The sequence below is a fragment of the Pelmatolapia mariae genome, linkage group LG5 (genome assembly GCF_036321145.2).
Source record: "Pelmatolapia mariae isolate MD_Pm_ZW linkage group LG5, Pm_UMD_F_2, whole genome shotgun sequence".
NCBI lineage: Eukaryota > Metazoa > Chordata > Actinopteri > Cichliformes > Cichlidae > Pelmatolapia > Pelmatolapia mariae.
The window spans coordinates 14,620,457-14,635,009 of NC_086231.1; the positions used below are offsets into that span (position 1 = coordinate 14,620,457).

The following is a 14,553-nucleotide window of genomic DNA, read 5'->3' on the forward strand; positions in this document are numbered from 1 at the left end:
ACTCAGTTACTAACTCAGTTACTTTTTTTGAAGAACTAACTAGTAACTATAATTAATTACTTTTTCAAAGTAACTTGCCCAACACTGGTTATCTGCTTTCAGTGCTGGCTTTGGCCCATTGTGCCCTTTTGGACTTCTGTTTCCACCAATAAAGTTTATCATTTCTTTTGCGGCCAGCTGTTGTCTCATGCATCTGGGTCCTCTTATCACACCTCATGATAGGGTTTTAGGATTTTATGGAAATCCAAAGAAGAGTGAAAAAAATTACATCTGGTCACAGAACTTTAATTTTCATTTCAAACATCTTAATACCTCAAAAAAAAAAAAGAAAAAAAAAAGGGGTGTGAACATGGGAATTATGTGATGTGTTCACTTTCAAGAGGACAAAATATTGTTATTTTACGTTTTTGCTCTGAGTTTTCATCACCCTGATAAACAACCATACACAGAGGAACATGAACATATAGCATGTGAAAAAACATATATACATCAACCAATAATTTATTTTTAGGCATCTTTCTTGGTTGTCGTCATAGAAAAGCTGTAAATAATAACACACATACACAAAAAGAAAACATGACTATGATGTTTATTCTTTTTCTCTGAAGATTCAACCAGAGATACTTGACTGCAATTCTGTAACTTGTAATCTGCTAACCATGATTAATGAAACAAAAGTAAAAATAATAAATTAAGGGTTTGCAGCAGCACACGTTTGGATTTTAGGTGCTGATATTTCAAGATTTTTCTTAATGATAAAGCAACTTTAACAACTTTGAGATAATTTTGTCTTTAAAACTTTACTCTAACATTACTTTCCCTTAAAAAAAACCCACTTCATTAATCCTGTATCGATCAAAGTACATATTTTATAAACATTTTCTTGTACTTGGGAGTTGTTTGTGCACTACAAAATCATTCAAATTCACAAATCAGTTTAATATAATACTCCAATCTAGAGATTTTTCAGAAATGAAGGCATTCATACTGATCTTTACCTTTCTTCTTGCAGTGTTTTAATCTAGTAAAAATGGATTAAAGAGAATTATGTTTTCTTTAACACAGCAGTCTTCAATAATCTGGAAACATTAATACTTAAAGTGTCTTAATTGCATTTAATTCAGAACCAGAAAGTGCACACCATCTCTACACGATATAAGATAGTTTTTTTACCCAACTCTGATGCAGAGTTTTAAATCTTGTGAGCAGTTACAGTAAAAATCCCTTTGTAATGCCCTTCCTGCTGTTGCCATTTCAAAATAACAGCATGCAGAAGCTGGATGGAAAAAAACAGGATAGTTTCAACCTTCTGAAGTATTTATATTGACCCAAAATGAGTTCATCTCTCAGTGTTTGTGAATAAAGACACAGGAAGCAGGTTTGGTGGGTCAGCTTGCTACAACTTTAATCCAAACATCGCTCTGCATATTCAATACATCCTCATCATATTCTCTACATAGCTCCCTCTCATATCTCTAAACAGTTTTAACAAAATAAGTCTAGTAGCACATCAGTCGATAACATTTTATCTTACAATTCTCTCTCTGTTCTGTAGTGTTTTTTCTCTTTACACATCAGGAGTATTTGTTCATTGTCTTATTTTAGTTCTTTTTAAACACGGAGACGAGACGGAGTACACGAACGATGACGAACGCTGCTCAAGAGTCCAGACTGTGAACCCACACACACACATCCCTGTCTACCAACACACACACACTTTGAAATGATTCAATGTCTCTCAAAATATTTCATCAGAGGTCTGACGTCTTGTGTGTCATTAAAAAAAATGAATAGATTTTGATATTTGGCCCGTTAAACTCAGAAAACATGACAAATTTTCTTGTTCCTCCTTTAAAACTTTGCTCTTCGGGTGTTGTATAGTCGGTTAATCTGAATTCTGGAAAATTCTCGGACATTTAAAGAGCCGTGATCAAGCTGAAAGCCCTGGAAAAACTAAGCTCTGACTGTCAAACCAAGTGTGTGTGGTGTGTATATCAGGTGAAGTGTGTGTGTGCGTGTCTGCACACATACACAAACTGTGGTGTTAGTTACATCAGAGGCACTTTGACCCCTTTTCTCTGTGCCCCCAACATGGAGAAAAAAAAAAAAGTAAACCCAACATAAAATAAATCAGATTTTATTTCAATAATTTGGCTTCAAGTTTCAACCCAGACCCCAGAATTTCCCCAAACAGAAACAAAGAAACAAATTAAAATAATAACCCCAGAGAAAACGCCAAGTTAGACATCCAACATGGCCGACTGAAAGCAGAACAGGGCAGAGCTTCCTGAAATTGCTTCAGCGCGAGAGCTTCCCAGCAGCCTCGGGTTAATCACGACGACATGGTGCGCTTTGTCACCATTTGTGCTTCGTTTGTGCTCTTAGAGCCAGGATCACCCCGAGTCTATAAACTCAGACCTGCTCAAGCCCGATGTGATGCACGGTCACCTGAACTCACATTTAAGGCGGAACACCTGAAGTCACTGAACGAACGTCTATCTGACCAAAAACAGATCTTAAAGCCCAAAGTATTCAAATTACTCTAACTCTAGTGAAACTGAGATGTTAGCAGGAAATCAGAGAACGCACCAAACTCTCCTGATCTGTTTCACAGGGGGCGCTCTCAGGACAGACTGAATGGGTCCCAACGGAGTACAACACAGTTCATTTTAGTGGTGTAAACATGTTTCTTCTGGACAAATTGTCAACATATCCTTGATAGAAAAGCTGGAAACAGCTAAATAAATAACTGTTTCTGTTTTTATCATTTTAATTGTAGTAACTGTAGCAATCGATGGAGCTGAGGGATGTCGCAGCACTGTGGGCCACTTTACTGGAGCTCCCATTCAAGTACTACAACCTTGCCCTAACATAAACCTCCGCTGTGGTTTAACTACACTTCTAACCTTTAGTTACTGTTTGGAAACAGCTGCTATCAAGGAAGTGCCTTAAATTGTTGTTTCATCTGTTTTGGACATTTTATCAGAGAAAACTAAAATGAAATGTGTGGTTATTTTGTGTCCTGAAGGAGATTCAAAAAGTATTTATTGGTATTAATCGAAGATGGGTACATCCCCTGGGTGAATTACAGCTGACGTCTGTAAACTGGGATCAAGAAAAAGTGGCTCCTCCTCTAGATCTGCTCTAACACAGAGGTAAATCTCAGAGGTAAAGATGAAACGGACAGATTCAGACCTGTCAGTGACGTTCGAAGCTGCTGGAAAGCGCCGGGTTAACATTAAGCAGGTTTTTGTGTGTATGTGGAAGCTCCACCTGCTGGAGAACATTTTGTTACCTGGAAATCAGCAGAGAGACGAAAAAAAATGGGGAAAGGGGGAAAAAAAAAAAAAAAAAAGGAGCCCCCCACCAGAGCTGAGAGAGCGGAGAATAAAAACAACAAAACTCCCCGCCGCAGGAAAAACAACAACAACAACAACAAAAACCCAAAACAAAATAATCCAAGAAGCTTCTGAGTCCTCTGTAGAAACCACAACCTTTATATCCCTCTACAATTATGTACAATTAGACTTTATACAAGTAAAGCAGTGACGCTCTCCTCACGGCGCTCCATGTGTGTGTTCGCTTGTGTTTTGTGTCCTAGGTGGAGCTGCTCTTGGAGAGGTTGGGGTAGAGGACGGCGGCCGTCACGGCGACCATCACTGCGACGACCGGCATCCAGGGGCTCCAGCCGCTCTGTTGGAGAGAGATGAACGAAAAAACACACACGAGACAGAAACAGACGAAGAAACGCGTGAATAAATAAAGTTAGTTTGAACATTACGAGTAAAAGTGGACAGAGGCGGAAGGAGAGCTTTTAAAGAAAGAGGAGAAAGAAGATGAAGAGGCAAAGACAACAGAAGAGAAGCACCTTCAGTCCAAAAGATGATATTTCATTTCTTTTTCTCGTGCAAAAATTCATCTGATTGAGAAAAAAAAGGTTATTTAACGAGAACAACGTAAATGAATCAGTCAAACTGCATGTAAGTGACAAAAATGTCCACCTGAGGCTGGCTCCAATTAATCTCCATATACTGACATGTAAAAATGTAACTTTTATAGCGCCTGCTGCAAAAACATAGGTTTGACCTCTGATAGTTTGCTGCTTCTGACAACTACACAGGATTTTTCAAATAACCGAGGCTGAGATTTTCAAGGCTGTGGCTGCTTTGACCAACAGCGCAGAGACAGGTGGCTGAACTGGACCTCTCAAATACATTTATGCCGTTTCTTAGCTATTAACATTATTTTTTGGCTTTTTTTGCCTTTATTTGATTGGACAGGGAAGATTTTTGACACACAAGTGGGAAGAGAGCAAATGGCCTTCAAACCCAGGCTGCTCAAAGGGTCAGCTAAACTTGTTCCCCTTCAGAATATTTGTAATGTCATAATCTGAATAAAATGGCTAATCAAATTCAGTATTTTATTAGTCGATTGCCCACAGAACAATGGGTGACATCACGATGGGTGCGTCCATCTTTTATTTGCAGTCTGTGGAATCAAAACTAGTGTAAACATGTACACTCATTTATTCATGTAGTTCCAAGACAACTAAAACCAGTTAAAAACATCTTTTTATAGTAAAGTTTGTTTCAAAATAAGAGGTGAAAAATGAAAGGAACCCTTTGTCTAATCAATCTGAAACAATAAAAGTCATATTCACTATAAAAACATTGCTAGTTTAAGGGAGAAGCCTTCGGTCTAATTTTGTAGATTTGAATTAAAACACAGTGACCTCTGACAGCAGCAGATTTTTTAAAGGAAGCATCCATCACTAGTTTGAGACAGCAGCTCAATGTGAAGACGGGATGCCCGTTGGGACTAAAGCTGCCAGTTCAGCACTGCAAGGTCCTTATAAATTCTGCTCTCTGAACTTGTGGTCTAAGAAAAGCTCTAAGAAGAAACAAAAAAAAAAAGAACAAAAAAGGCCTTTTCAACTACAATCAGGTTATTAGGTATCTAGAAAAACAAATAATTTTTACAGTAGCCAAATAACCTTCAGGTATTTCAGGATTCATCCTTTATTTTTGGTGAGAAACAACAAGGTTTTAACTCAAGCAAGTCAACATGCCAAGTACAATTTCCTCCTTGATTACGTCCAATAGGGGCTTAACTCAAGTTCTCTTTTATGCACCAAATATGTAATTAAGGCCCAAGTGTGTGCTGCTTCAAATTAAAAAAAGTTTTTAAATTCCTGCCGAGGACAGTCGAGTTTTACTCGAGTTCTCTGCTGGTTTGTGTATGAACGATAAAAGGAAACAAATTCAATCAATATCATCTTTTGGGACTTCAGGACAGGCGGAGAAAACAAGTAAAAAAAATAATTAAATAAAAAACAAAAATTAAAAAAAAAAAAGCAGCAAAATAAATTAAGTTACCTGAGCAGAACAACAGAAAAGTTACAGAACATTTTCCCCTCAAAGCAAACAACAACTGGGCATACTGGTCAGACGTTCCCGAATAAACAAACAAGCAGCAAACACAACACAAACACGATGGACGTGATGATGGATGCTTCCGAAATAAAGAAAGTAAGAATGGCTGCAGAAAAAAAGACAATAAAAAAACAAACCAGTAACAGATGAAAATAACTGAAGTTTAGCAGCAGCTGGATGCAAGAACACAGAAGAAGAAAAAATTTAATAAATGAAATTAAAAACAAACCCTGCAAAAAGAAACATGAGAGAACAGAAACATGTAATTAAAGAAAGCTAAAATAAAGCACCGAAAACCTAACGGAGAGGAAGAGGAGAGTGAATGAATGAGGCAGGTGGAAGGAGAGGGTTAGCCTTTAAGATGCGATGGTCAGAGCCCGGCTCTTTAAAGGGGAACAGAGTGTAAATAAACAAGGGTGACCTTTAGAAGTTTCCACAGATGAATTAAGCTAATCTACGTTTCTCACAGACTTCTTTGAATTAAAATAAAACTGAAATGTTGTTGAATTCTTCGGATCGGGGAGAGATAAAGTGACAAATCAAAAGGAGGATCACTGTAATTTATTTAAGATTACTGGGCTGAACATAAACATTAAAACTCTCTGATTGACTTTTTTCCTTTTATTTCTGTTGTTTCGCCTCTTCTTCTTAACTTAAAATTTTAACACACTGCTGACTGTGAACGGTCAGCAGTGAGCGGTTCAGCAGTCTGTTTACACAGGAGGCGTTCAGGTGCTGCTTTCAGTGTGGGACAGCCATGTTTTGGCCTGATATATGATGAAGTAAAGCTGCAGTAAGAAAACGGATGATCTGATATCCTCATGTAGGTGTTGTTCCCACATCATCATAATAAATGTTGTTCCAGGTTCAACATTGCAAGTGACCAATCACATTGTTGTGACATCATACTTTTGCAAGCCAAGCCATTCATTCATTTATGAAATTCCAATGTTGCAAGGACAATATGTATAATGCTTACCGTTTATCAAAGAACCTTATCCTGAAATGCAAAGAATTCAAATTGCTGGATCGGCGGACAGAGGCGGTTTCTTGCAAGTTAGGTAGATTTTTTTTTTTAAGGCGGTTTTTCCCAAAGTCACAAAAAGATGACGTCACAACAATGTGATTGGTCACTTGCAATGTTGAACCTGGGACAACATTTATTATGATGATGTGGGAACAACACCGACACGAGGATATCAGATCGCGCGTAAGAAAACAGCCGCAGGTGCATGTGACGTGTGTTTCACACCAGTGCTGTGGACAGCAGCTGGATTGGTAAACACAGAAACTTATTGTTCCTCTAGTCGTGCGTGAGATGGGCAACTTAAAAAAATGCACCTTCTTAACAGACTGAAACCAGGCAAAAGCACCATTTCATTCTGTGAGTAATGCAACCCAAGAGCTCAGCCGTTTTAGAAAGTTACTGCTCCTAACAGTAATTCATTCATTTTAATAAGTTTGACAACTGAACTTTGCTTAGGTTAAAAACCGATCTGTGTAATATTGTGACGACCCATACTCCTGCAGCACAGCCAATAATACGTCACTCCTTTTTGTGTGAAAATCAGGTAAGCGCACGCTTCCTGGTGCAGCTGTTAGGATGCAATGGAGTCTAAAGACTAGAGCAGAGATCATCGGTCCCACTGTACTGTATACATTTTCCCACCAAAATGAAAGATTTGTTTTTGTTTTGTTTTTAAATGCAAGAAATAAATAAATAAAATAATAATTCGGGATGCTTTTTTTTTTCTCCACTGTGTTTTTTGGGATTGTCAATTTAGGTTGCATCTTAAAGATTAGTCTCAATTATGGATGTGTGGTGCTGACTGACATTACCAGGATGGTCATGGTTTCTTGCCTGGTCATTAAACTATCAAAGTAGGCAAAGCTTTGAAGTAGTACAGTGTGCATAGATGTACAGCGATGACACAAAATTTGCATCCACCATACACATCTAAACACCCTGGAGGCCTACCGTGCCTTCGTTTTCAGCCAGGCTGTTTACATTCCTCTCATCTAGTCAGTGGATTTGGAGATGTGCGGATTATCGGCAGATTGATTTATTTATGCATTTTTTCCAGAAAAATAAATCACTACAGCCACATACCTTGTTTCAATTCTCTCAGAAATCATTTGTTTTGATCTTACATGACATACCTTTCTGAGATCACTTTGAGCATGTAAATAACAAAATAAATAAATGGCTGTGTCCAACTTAGTGATGGTCATGATGTTGCAGCAGCTTAATTAAAGATCTCACTGCCATCACAGACTGTATCTAAAAGATGCCACCTATGTTTTGTTTTTGTTTTTTTAAAGTTTATTTTTTCTGGGGTTTTTTTGTGCAGTTCTTTGCTTTTTTGTTTTAATCCATGCTCGGTCATCATTGTAAGAAAATTACAGTAAAGTTGAATCAGCTTATCTGGACGTTGCGTTTTCATTGGGAGAAACATTTTGTCACTCATCCAAGTGACTTTTTCAGTCTCAGCTGATTTTCCCAACATGATACTAACAGTAACAGTAAATTTCCATAATGACTGAATCTAGTATCATTGCTTCAGCAAAAACCTTTGATGACTCCTTATATGTCAGCCGTATCAAAACCGCTAAGAAGCATTTCATTAAAATGCAGCGTTTCTGTGGCTTTCAAACCTCAAAACACACTACACCAAAAATCAGTCAACCACAAGGATGTGTTTCCCCCGCCACAAACACAGTAATAAAGTCTACACAGTCGGTGGCTGTAGCTGTAAGTCATCTGCTAATCGGAAGGTTGTGGTTTGATCCCTAGCTTTTATAGTCTGCATTCCAAATATCCTTGGGCAACATACTACCTCAAGTTGCTAAGAGTATGAATGTGTGTGAACGTTAGATAGAGAGCACTTACATAGAAAAACATATATAAGAAAAGTGCTATATATCATCTATAGACTGTCGTGATTTTATACATCGGGAAAACCAAAAAAAATAAAATAAAAAATTTCTCACTCTGAAAACACAACGTCCAGATGAACAGATTTAAGGAGTCACCTTGTTTTGAACCTACACGCGTCGAGCGAGGGTTGCTGTGATGGAAAAACTGAGGGGCACTGCACGCTCACATGTCAGTTACAGAGTAGACACGCCCTGTTTTATAACACCCTTTTAACTCCAATTGTACCATCATTTATAAAATAAACATGGTGTTCCATTTAATAATGTGTTTACTGAGGTAGATCAAGTGAGCTGAAGGGTGATTTCTTCTAGACACCCGGGCATCCCTTTACAGCCAAAGGAGTCTCCCCCTGCTGGTCATTAGAAAGAGTACAGGTTTATTGCACTTCCATACTGTATTTAAAGACCTGGAAGCTAGGTGCCTCTTTTATATCAAGTCTACAATAAGAAGCCTTGTCTACCCGTTTTTTTCCCTGCTACGATAGGTCAAACACCGCTGCTGTGAAGAGCATGAAGCATATGTACAAGGCTCCCTTTAAATGGAGGGTCTGTGGGTGGAGGGAGCCCATCCCTTTAAAGAGTGTGTTAGTGTTAGCTGCAGCAGAGCAAAAGCAGAAGTGAGACTGACTGGCAGACGAACAGGCAGACTGACAGCCATGCAGTTAGTGGTTCTCAAATCAGAAGACGACGGAACAGACGCCGTGATGATGATGATGGCTAAGATGATCCTTAGTCTTAAATGGAAGTTTAGGAGGTGAAGAGAGCGATCTGGTGATCAGAATTCAGAGTTCAACTTTTAACAGCTGGGTTACCTTTATGTATCATCACCCTGCACCACAACACATCATCATCCTGAGCTGTTAGCATTCAAATGGTGAAAGATGTAGTTTAAGAATATTTGGATGCTTGCCAGTAATAACCTGCTTCTTACACTTACATTCCCTCCTTATTTAGGTTAATTTGTTACTGAATTTATGTCCATTAAAAAAAAAAAAAGTGTGGACATATGGGGAAAAAAAGGGAATGCACTTTAGTCATAATTAAAGTAAAATGTTAAGACTGTAAAACATCTATAAATGTGATAATGTCCAACCCCAGAGTGATGGAAATACTATGCTGTGACACGCCATAAGCTAAAATAAAATATCTTCTGGTAGCTTGTTTGGAAGGAGAGACTGACCTACAATGCTGCCTCATATCAGGTACAAAAAGTGTTCCAATTTTTTGTTTATGAGGGGCTGCCAAACAAAAAACAATTGAATTAAAGTGGGCGGAGCTAAAACAGCAGGATTCACACTTAGGTTCTGCATCAAGGCCCAGTATAAGAAAATCGTGAGTCATGCAAAGCTTCTCTATTAGACTTAAAGAATTGTAATAATATATTTATGTGTTGGACACGTTTACAGGAGCTTTCACTTTCAACAGCAATGCCTATAGTTCTTATTTTCAAAAAATAATAAGCTCTCACGGCGGAAACCTGTGTTGGGTTCAGAGGGAGATTTCTTTTCAATTTCAGCACGTCAGTTTTCCAGCTGAAACTCATGACCCTGAATTCATCACAGATCAGAACGACCCTTTCGCCTCTGACATCTTTCCTTCCAGTGATGACAAACAGATAGACGCATCAGAGACAGACAGACAGACAGGACGGCAGAGAGATAGACTGATGTCATGTTGGTGTGTACCTTTCTACCACAACTGGCCGAAACACCAGTAGAGCAGAGCCAGGACAAGGCCCATGAATATGGCTTGGACAGGCTGCAATATGGATGGCTAAAAGGGAGAGGGGTTGGAGGGGGAGAGGGGATAAGAAGAAATCAGCCAGCAAATCAACCAAAACCAATATGGAGGATGGAGCAGCTACAGCGAGGGGGGAGGGAAGAAAGGGGGAGAGAGGGGGTTTGGGTTTGTATCCAATCAGCCGTTTTCTACAAAGCAGCACCAACATTTCTACACATTCAGCAGCCACATTCACAATCACCACGGAGGAGCAGCCATCCGTCACCAGGCTCTTTTAAAACAGCAACACTTTTCTGCAGCAGGAACAGATCTCCTCCAGCTGCCGTCTGTCAGCTGGTTTCAATCTGATCTGTACAGCACGACAGACACCGGTTCATACAAAGAAGCCTAACAGAAACGCACTGAGTGAAGAGAGGGTAACTCTAGTTTTTTATAATCAGGTTCTTATTTGCTCCATTGCTATCAGTGCTAATTAATGGAAACAGTGGTTAATGAGATCTGGGAACACAGTGAAATGAGCTACAAATACTTTTGTCTAGAAAATCTTTTGTAACCCTGATGGACATTTCCAAAAACACTTTTAGCTCACATCAGTGCCATTCATGTTTCCTTCCAAATAAATCAATCAAATCTGGAGTTTTGTTTTAATCTGCCTAGTTGAACATTTCATGGTTTCCATCTGGAGATATCTCAAACTTCACTCATCCTGCATTTTAGTCTCCACAAAAGATCTCAGACAAGCCCCCAATTATGTTACAACCCGGTTTATAAGCATCATTAGATCAATAGTTAACCTAATTTAGGATGGCAAGGTCCAGCAAAAAGTAGTGGAAGACCTTCCAAACCAATCGTCGCATTCCATTATCCACACTGTATTAGCTACAGACCACTAGCAGTTTAGCCCATGCAACGCCCAAAGACGATGCACTGTGAGGATAATGAGAATTGGAGAAGGCCATGAAAGAAAAGTGGGAGAGGAGAGAATCAGTTCACTTAACATACAGCAATGGTGGATTTATTTATTTATTTATTTTTATAATAGATATCAATTGTAGACTTTGTATCAAAAATTACATAAAATAAACAAATAGAAACAATGAGACTTTCTAGTGCGGCCTTCGTGTTCCCAGATCTCAGATATTGCAACATTATTATTACCAAAAAAACTAAAGAGGAAAAATTACAAGGTTGTAATGAAGAGAAATTGGCCTTTAGATATATCGTGTTTTAAGAGCTGAGGGAGGAGGAGAGGAAGAAAAGAAGGGGGTGGGGGTACAGAGTAGGCTGCTCCGCCTCACTGATTTTCTGATTAATGTTTCCAAGAGTTTTTATTCATCAGCTTATTTATCAGAACAGGATATAAACCAGGAGAGACGGTGAGGTCACATGTTGTCACCTTGGCTAGAGGAGTCAGTTTAAAAAAACAAAACAAAACAAAAAAACACAACTGCTTTGACTGTGTTCACAGAGCTGCATGAATTCATTTAAAAATCACAATTTAAATGTCATTTTGTTACCTCACCAGTGATTATTTGGCATTATGAGCATTTCTACTTTCAACAAAGATGTTATTGACAGTTCTCTTTTTTAGGATTTAGACAACACTAACACTGTGTGACATTTCTCACAGGTCAGGATAAAAATCCAGCTTCACCTGCATAAAAAGCAACCTTAAAGCAAAAATAAATTATGGTAAAACTTAAAGCTGAGCAAACATAGATTACAAAAAAACAGTCCAAGCATAAGTCTGTGTTTTTTTTTATCATAAAGGAACAAAGAGTGTTGGTGTGGGCACTCACAGAGCTGGACTTGTCCTGCAGCAGCTTGAGGCTGCTCCTGCACTGCTCCAGCTCCTGGTGGATGTTCAGCTTCTCCTGCTCTGTTCTCTCATAACGCTGACGGAGATCAGATAGCTGGGACTGTGTGTCTTCATACTGCAGACACAGACACAGACACAGACACACACACACACACACACACACACACACACACACACACACACACACACACAGGCCACTGTTATTTCTATGACCACTGTCATTTCTATGTCCATTTGCATAAAGGGTTTACTTCCAGGTAAAGTTAACCTCTTTGGGATATCCCTTTCTCCTTGTGACATCATACAGATCCAAGAATAGAAAAAAAACTGCCAGAAAAGAATAACAGGTCCCTTTAGAAACTGATGGAGAATCCACCAAGTGCCACATTTACAAAAGCTCACTAGCTGCTGTTACCAATAACTCCGTCGACAAACACTGGACTTTTTATACAACTATCTGACAAACACTATTGACCTCCTGAGTTATTATCATTTTGCATTTTCTAATTAGCTTGTATCTATATTTCATTTTGACTTTTTGCTTTTAAGTCAGTCTAGTTTCAGTTAGTTTCCAGACTGGAATTTCTATCTTTCGATGTTTGAATTGTTAGTTTTAGTCTTTTTAATTATTATTTTATTATGATCAGTCAAGCTAACCTCAAACTAACAATTACTAAAACTAAGAATTTATCCTCTATGTTAATATTTTATTTTAGTTAGTTTTCTAAGTTCACAAAATTGGTTTCGGTAGTTTACTTTTTTCCCAAAAAACTTTGGTTTAATTCTAATTTTTAAAAATGTTTTTCCCCATTTTTATTTTATTTTAGTTTTGTTTTCTTCACTTTGTACAGCACTTTGGTCATCCTGTGTTGTTTTTAAATGTACTTACAAATAAATTGACTTGAAAAAATTGACTTTTATTTTCAGTTTTAGTTGATCATAATAACAGAAACTAAAACTGCTGTTTGGTTAACTGTACTTACAGACTGTTGAAAAAGTTAATTCTTTGATTTCGGTGATTCAAATTTCAGTGCATTATTAGTCTGTAATCTCGCACCCACCAGCAGATATATGTGGAATCAGTTTATGGACAGCCTGTTAGTGTTTGCACCTTCTAGCTCCAAAAATACGAACATGGTGGCAACCAAATTGGTAATGAGATTTATGTTTTTCCCCTCATTTTTTACAACTTTCAATTACCCGAAGCAAACATATAATCAATAAATCACCAACTTGTCAATTAATGTCACTTGATGTGCTCCACTGAACAGATACTGACTGCAGCTTGCTTATGTAGCTGTTTGTCTATCTAAAAGTTCTTTTTAGCTGAACCCTTTTTGGGGGGTTTTAAATAAAGGAGCTCAAAAATTCATTCAGGCTGCTGCTTGTATGCATTTCCCCCACTGTGGAGATTTTGGTACATTTTATTTTATTTCTCTGAGAACCCCAGTGTGGTTTCCTCTCTTTATTCACATCTGCCTTAGGCATCTGCTCAACCACCTTCACTCATGCTGACTTAAGTCTCTCTGGATTTATCAAAAGACTCATTGATCCATTTCCAACTTTTATTTTTCATCTCTTCCATTTGTTCTGCTGTTCCTCACCTGGCGTTTTCTGTGTTTTATTTTTATTTTTTTAAAATCCCATTCTGTGTGCGTACCTCTTTCTGCAGTGTGTGTGTGTGGGCCTGGGCCTGGTCCAGCTGGCTCTTTAGCCTGCTCGCGTCCTGCAGGTGCTGATTCTCCAGAGAACCCAGTTTGTCCTGCAAAACCTCCTCCCTCTTCTCCAGAGACTCCAGACTGCTGCTGAGGACCAGACTCTTCTCCCTGGTGCTGCAAACACACCAAATCACACCTCTACTCAGTTATCACTCCACTACGCTTCCCAACAATGTTAGAAACTCTCGAAGGATTTGTGATGCTGTGACCTTATTGAAGACTTATGAGGCTCATTTCAGGCTCCATTTTTTTTCACTGTACTCTGGAGTCATTTATACTTGCCTTGGTGCAGGCCCTCAATTTATCCGGTCTGAAACAAGCTGTTTTAGCTTCTCTCTATTTAGACCAGCTTTTTCCCCCCTAATTGGCTGTGTCTTATAGACAAATGATTTGAACACCCTTTGCGGGGCTTCTGTAGTCGCAATTAAAGCTGTGATTTTATTAGTATCATGTAGATCCAATGGTAGTAAAAAAGTGCACCTCTGTAGGAATACTGAGAGAGATTACTTTGTACTCTGTCCAGAAGCCATTATAAAACATAAAATATATAAATCATTGTGTGTAACTGGGATACCTTACACATGATGTGCAACATTTTTAAAAATAATTTTTGCAAATAAAGGCACAAAAATTGCATTTCCTTTTTTTCATTAAGAAGAGCGAGACTTAATGTTAACAAATAGTCGTGTCTTCTCGATAGTCATGTGTTCACCATCACTGCTGGTAAACAGATGAGTGCCTGGTTCATACAGAGTGCTTTATTCTGAAAAATGACCAAACTGTATGCTTTCTCTGTGTCTGGCTTCCTGTCCTGCTTATCTGCACTATGCAGCTTGGTGCTCCATCCATCAAAAATAGACTAGGGGTATGTTTTTGGCCAAGTCCTCTGTGTGTCTCGGCACTGACT

At 38.5% G+C, this 14,553-nt stretch overlaps 1 protein-coding gene across 9 annotated transcripts in view; it reads right to left on the reverse strand.

Moving 5' to 3' along the window:
* Positions 1 to 304: 304 nt before the first annotated feature.
* slmapa (sarcolemma associated protein a) overlaps positions 305 to 14,553 on the reverse strand; it is a 76,227-nt gene continuing 61,978 nt past the window's right edge. For 3 of the 9 annotated variants that reach the window (XM_063473769.1, XM_063473771.1, XM_063473763.1), the window contains 4 exons: positions 13,589 to 13,760; positions 11,909 to 12,043; positions 10,055 to 10,142; positions 3,584 to 3,693 (listed from right to left, as the gene is read on the reverse strand). In XM_063473769.1, coding sequence (XP_063329839.1) covers positions 10,059 to 10,142; positions 11,909 to 12,043; positions 13,589 to 13,760 — 391 coding nt within the window. In that variant the 3' untranslated portion in view covers positions 3,584 to 3,693; positions 10,055 to 10,058. Of the gene's footprint in view, positions 3,694 to 10,054; positions 10,143 to 11,908; positions 12,044 to 13,588; positions 13,761 to 14,553 lie in introns of all 9 variants that reach the window. The other 6 variants (XM_063473764.1, XM_063473765.1, XM_063473768.1 and 3 more) reach the window with 4 other exon arrangements.